General features: G+C 50.3%; 1 protein-coding gene across 2 annotated transcripts in view; it reads left to right on the forward strand.

Annotated features, from left to right (window-relative positions):
* Nucleotides 1-4,271, forward strand: part of gli2a (GLI family zinc finger 2a) — a 63,682-nt gene extending 59,411 nt beyond the window's left edge. For both annotated transcript variants that reach the window (XM_076167814.1, XM_076167816.1), the window contains exons 13-14: nt 312-678; nt 793-4,271. In XM_076167814.1, the coding sequence (XP_076023929.1) occupies nt 312-678; nt 793-3,098 (2,673 nt within the window). In that variant the 3' untranslated portion in view covers nt 3,099-4,271. The remainder of the gene's footprint in view (nt 1-311; nt 679-792) is intronic.
* The last annotated feature ends 2,150 nt before the right edge of the window (nt 4,272-6,421 follow it).

Below are 6,421 nucleotides of genomic sequence, written 5' to 3' on the forward strand. Positions count from 1 at the left end.
ACATTAATATTCACAAGCTGGGACTCCAGTTTGAATTAGAATCACAATCAGACTGTTGCTCCCAGAACTCATCTATTATCCGCTTGTTTCTTGTTGTAAATAAATCAAGCCCATCTTTAATGAATGAGGTTACAGGCGTACATGTGCCACTACAAAATAATCTGCTATGATCAGAGAAGTCTTGATGGCAGTGTGATGTTGAGCCATGTTCAGTTTTTTCACTTTTCTGTACATTTCTGTGTCAAGTGCACAACGAACATTCATACTCATGATTAAACATTTCCCCTTCCCTCGTACCTGTCTTGCTCCAGACGTATCAGTCCAGTCCTGGTGGCCACTCATCATGTAGCAGTGAGCCGTCGCCTCTCAGCAGCACCAACAACAACGACAGTGGGGTAGAGATGGCTCTGCACAGCGGGGGCAGCTTTGGGGACCTCAGCGCGCTGGACGAGGGTCCCATGGTCGACTCCACCGTTCCCGCCGGGGGACAGCACGCCGGGGTCGGGCTCCAGTTGAGGAAAGCCGGGGGTCACGGCTGCGGAGTCACCATCAAGCTGGAGAACATAAAGAAGGAGAGGTTGAAGACGGTGAGGGACTCCTGCCCCTGGGTGAACTCGGCGCCGCAGCCACCACAGGGTCATCGCAACAACACCAAGCTGCCTCCCATACCTGCAGTCGGTACGTGTGCAACTGAAACGTGTTTGTCTGATTATTGATGTTTTGACTAAAAAGACTGGACTAAAGGGATTCATGAACATCTAATGATAAACTGTACTGTGTTGTCCTCCCCAGGTTCCCTGCTGGAGAGCTCCAACATGATCAGTAACTTAAGCGGCCCCTACCCCGGCCAGCGGCTGGGCGACCTGTCTTCATGCGAGGTGACGGTGCTAAACCAACTGAACGAGCGGCGTGATAGCACCACCAGTACCCTCAGCTCAGCCTACACCTCCAGTCGCCGCTCCTCCGGTATCTCTCCGTGCTATTCCAGCCGCCGCTCCAGTGAGGCGTCCCAATTCAGTGGCAATCGCCATAACAACATCAGTTCTGCTGACTCCTATGACCCCATCTCCACTGATTTGTCGCGCCGTTCCAGCGAGGCTAGCCAGTGCGGTGGTGGTGGTGGTGGTGGCATGGGTGGAGGAGGTCTTCCGAGCTTGCTCAGTCTGACACCGGCTCAGCATTACCGTCTCAAGGCTAAATATGCTGCAGCCACCGGTGGAGCCCCACCTACACCTCTCCCCAACATGGAGCGGATGAGCCTAAGGACCCGTATGGCACTGTATAGTGATTCCCAGGAAGGCTATTCCCACTCATTCCATCATCCACCCCCTGGATCTGTGCCCCGGAGATGCAGTGACAATGGAAATGGCTTCCAGAGCATGATGCCCCATGAGGTCCCCAGCAGCCTTCCACGCCGTGCTAGTGACCCAATACGTCGGTCCAACATGGACCCCCTGTCCTTACCAAGGGTCCAGCGCTATAACAGCATGAACAGCATGAACCCTATGTTTGGATCTGCTGCAGAGCGCCACCAGGTGCTGGCTATGCAGGGCTACACGCGTTCTGATGGTAGTCTACAACGGTACCCCTTTGCTCCCAGGCCACCTAGCATATCTGAGAATGTAGCCATGGAGAATATGGCAATAGATGGGATGATGGCCGGGGGGGAACAAGGTGGGGAGGAGGATATTATGCTCCCAGATGACATGGTGCAGTACCTTAGGACCCAGAACAGTGGCTCCTCAGCCCATATCCCGGGACAAGTGGAGTACCAGACTCAGGGCTATCAGACAGGCGTGGCCCCACCAGCATCGTTTTATGGTCAGAGGAGGATGGCCATGGTGGAAGCAACCATGTCTCATGGACAGGACATGCAGTCCTGCCAGATGAGCCTTGGAGGCTCCCAGCAGACCTTCTCTCCGCCATCAAACAGCATGAACAAGAACAACATGCCAGTGCAGTGGAATGAAGTCAGTTCAGGGACCATGGATGCCACAACCAAGCTTTCCAAACAGCAGCAGCATCCTCTCAGGGGGAACCTAGCTGTGGTCCAGCAGAGGCACAGCTTTGGTCCTCTGCCGCCACAAGGCCAGGGCCTGGGCAGCAACCAGCAGGTATTACCCATGAACCAGAACATGTCAATGCAGGGATACGGGCAGTACAACAACCAGAGACTGATGAACATCTCCCTACAGCAGAACCAACAACAGAGGCAATGCAACAATGTGAACTTGAGTGAGCAGCCCAGTCCTCAACAAGGGTTTGGCCAGGACACAATCGCAAATTTCACGAGACCGATGCGTAACGGTATGCCAAATCAGATTCATCCAGAAATGCCAAATTACAGAGCACGGACACAGACTGATGGCTTCTCTCATATCAACCAAGTGGAGCAGCAGCAGCAGATGTGTAACGGTGTCGCCCAGCAGCAGCAGCAGCAGCAGCATAATGTCCATAATGGCAGAGGTGTTTTACAACCCAGGCCTCCAATGGAGCCCAAGGCAATTGCAAGACATCACATGGGCTCTAACGCCATGCAGCCAAACCGTTTCAAGTCTTCAGATTTGATCCCCAGCCATGGTATCGATACTTCTGAGGCCAGTCCAAAGAGGCCGAGCGGGTCAGTAGGCCACAACGGCACCTCTGTCAATCCCAACTCTGCTATGATGTACACAGGTCAGATACATATGTTTCAGCCCGGTTCTGCCAGCCTGGACGCCCCAATGTCCCCCTGTGCCAGCCAGGAGCCCCCTGCTGGTAACAACGCCGCTGCAGCCAACTTGGCCTCGCCGGGAGTAAACCAAGTTTCCAGCAGCACAGTGGATTCTTCCACCGGTGGCTCAGGGCCCACTGAGCACGCCCAGATCGACTTTGACGCCATGCTGGACGACGGGGACCACTCCAGCCTCATGTCGGGCACACTGAGCCCCGGCCTGATGCAGAGCCTCTCCCAGAATTCCTCGCGTCTCACCACCCCGCGCAACTCCGTCACCTTGGCGTCCGTGCCGGCGGGGATCGGCAACATGGCCATCGGGGACATGAACTCTATGCTCACGGCGTTGGCTGAAGAAAGCAAGTTCCTCAACATGATAAGCTGAGAGCAATCCAAAACCTCATCCTCCATTCAATCCTTCAACCATCATCTACATCAGAATCACGTGGACCACACAAGAAAGCACTGACTGAACTAAGAGAACCTGTTTCTCTCTGAAGCTTTGACCTTCAGTGTCCATAGTATTACGCTAATCTTGTAATATTTGCTTCAAATTATATGTTGCATTTAGTGGATATAGCAAAGGTTAAGGACCATTTTCTACCATCACATGTTAAAGCCATACTTTACTGCTACAGATGTACGACAGCCAGGGTTCATACACACATCTACACACAGCTGCCATCCAGTATTTGTTGGTGTCGACGCCCCTTTACAACGCGGTGCACTGAGAGACGTTCACATCGTGCCTTGCTGATGACATCAAGGTTGAAACAAGTGTAACCAGGACAGGAAGTGTAGATATCAGATCATATTTTCTCACGAAGACATTTATGTTTATAGATTATACTGAACGGTACTTGTTTTAAGTTATGCTATAGACGTTTGCTGTTTAAACTTGGGCTGTCTGAGTGAACGTGTGTCATCTCTCATCTCATCCCCGTCACTCAAACACGCTGGCGTTTGCTTTTCCACGTAGTCTGAGAGATTCTAGCCTCTGTTGCTCTGTTGTGAGATAAAAGATAAAAGTCTTAAAGATGAAACATTTTGACAGCCCGGCTCCTCAACATAAGGATCCATGGACGTGATGTGTTTCTGTGGCTGGGTCTGGGTTCTGGGGTCTGCTGGTCTCTGTGGTCCCCCCTCACAGTGCTGAATGATTGAACAGGACTGGCCTCTGTGCCGATGAACACACGTCTTTCTCTAAAGGAATATACAAGTACCTCTGTGCGTTCTCAGTAAAGAGCCAAACCCTAATTAACATGTTCACCCCCCCATACACACACATACACACACACACGCATGTGCGCTGGGCTCTGGATGACAAAGATCCCAGGAAGGGACTCAGTGGAAGGATGAAACGGTGTTTAGGACCCAGGGGCCGCCTCGGCCTGCAACCTCCTCAGTTTTGTTATGTTGATTTTCTGCTGAATTTATAAGTAGCCTTTAAAATGTGTGTGTGTGCGTGTGTGTGTGTGCTACCTTCCACTTTTACTATGCTCCGAGTGTGTGGGTTTGTGTGAGTGTGTATATAGCTTTTGTACATTTCAAATAAACTATCTCCTTTTTTCTGTTTAAAGCTCAGAGTCCTGTCTTCTGTCTTCTCTGGCTGAGGCCACCTGAAAGTTATCAGCTTAGTCTGAGCAGCGTCACATTTTTGGTTCTGTCAGTCTTGAGCGTGACACTAAGGCCAAACACACACTGGGACTTTATAAATACACTTCATGGGGACAAACTGTACACATTTCTACTCTGTTATGTTGATCTAGAGTTCTGCTTTGTCCCACCGTACAGTTCTGCTCTATTCTTCTAGCACTACTCTGCATACTGAGCGAGAACAGACCATTTTAAGTTCTGAAAAGGTCCGTCAGGTTACATGTTTTCAATCGAGATATGAAGGACAAATAAAAACAGATGCTTTCAAGTAGGGTTAGGGTTTAAGGCTTCAAGGCACTGAACCTATTTCTATGGGCTTAGACCTTAAACGTGTGTGTGTGTGTGTGTGTGTGTGTGTGTGTGTGTCAGTCATCTCACTTTGCTCCAAGAAGGCTGGAGTGCATATGCTTCAATAATCGAGGGGCAAACTTTGTTTTCCTTTGAAGCCTGGTCTTTCATCTCCACACATCGGGCCGTGTTCTTATTCTGCACACTCTGCTAATGAAACCATAATGTTAATCTTATGGGGGTTTCAGTAGTTGCGTGTTTTTTTTAATCCTCAATTCTTGAATGTGCTTGCAAGTGCAAAAAAAAAAAAAGGAACTCCTGTCTGAAAAGCAGGCGAAAAACGATACTTCACACACACAAAACGCACACAAAGCAGATTCTAAAGTTAGCAGAGTGTCGTCCAAAATGAACAGTGGCAGGCCGACGCTGAGGAAACGGGATTGGGAGCAACATGAAACATGTTAGAGGGAAAGAATGGCGGGAAGAGGAAGAGGAGGAGGAGGAGCAGGTCAGGGGGAGAAGAGCGAGAGGGAGTCAAGCTGGTGCGAGGAAGAGGAGACGGGAGAGGAAGCACAAAATCAAGATCAAATTCTTTTTTAATTTGACAGCAAATTCATCTGAGGGCCGAGTTTGACGTGGAACCCTGTGATTGGTTTTAGCATCGGAATTCCTTATTCTCTCAGAGGGGGGAGGGGGAGAGGGGGAGGGGGGATAGCCTCAGGGCGAGGAAGACGAGGAGAGAGCGAGAGGTTAGAGAGGCAGCCCAGATGATCAGACGCAGAGGGGGTTAGAACATGCAGAGACGAGGAGTGTGATGATGAAGAGAACAAAACACACACACAGAGCTGCAACTCACACACACACACACACACACTTCAATACGGTCAGTTATTGTTAAGTCTTAAAGACGTTACGAGCACACACACGCAGCTTCTTCTGTCCTCAGATGTCTCATGTTCTGATAATAAGAACTCTGGCTCTTCATCCCCGTAGATACAAAGGCCACAAAGTGACAAAGACTCTTTAAACTGATGAAGACTGGCATCATGTTTCTATAATGAAGGTTCAACCAAACAGTCTCTGTCCAGGCGAAGAACCTAGATGCTTACGAGATGTCCTCCTGATTATTCTTTAAGAATTTGTGGATCATAAACAAATCTAATGAAACCTTATGTAAATGTCATGTTTGCTCATTCTGCTGGTCTGCTTCATTCTGGAGAGTCAAACTAGACGCTCTGATTTAGCCTCCCTGTAGTTTCGCTTCATATATCCGATCGTCTTCCCTGACCGACCGCTCGTCTGCTTCCAGGCTAAACTAAGTCCTGGTCTGGTCCTGTTCTGGCCCCAGAGGACGGAGACTGAGCGTCCCGTCTCCGTCTCTCTAATCCCCCTCCTCTCCCTCCAGCTGTCCTCTACTTGGCTGACCTCTCTGCAGCGTTCTGAAGCGTCTGCGTGCGTGAGGCAGGAGGCGCTCAGAGGAAGTCAGCTGTCGGCCCGGCGACGTTCGCGCCCCGCGCCGCAGTTGCCACCAGACAAAACAAGCTAGCACCAGGGGCGCAGGGGGTCAAGTGGATGAAAGACGCTTCTCCTCAGCTGACCCACGGCACGACGCTGCTACTGTACAGGAACACAGGAAGCTCAGCGTGAAACACTTCACTTAGACTCAAGCTGCAGCTGCTCCACATGTGAACCACTCTGCACATAAACAAAAGGAAGTTGTCCATTAAAAAATACAAAGCATTCAACAGCTCATGACAAATTCAT

Source organism: Genypterus blacodes, unplaced genomic scaffold (assembly GCF_046128005.1).
Source record: "Genypterus blacodes isolate CSIRO-AG114 ecotype Tasmania unplaced genomic scaffold, CSIRO-AGI_Gbla_v1 ptg000176l_1, whole genome shotgun sequence".
Lineage (NCBI taxonomy): Eukaryota > Metazoa > Chordata > Actinopteri > Ophidiiformes > Ophidiidae > Genypterus > Genypterus blacodes.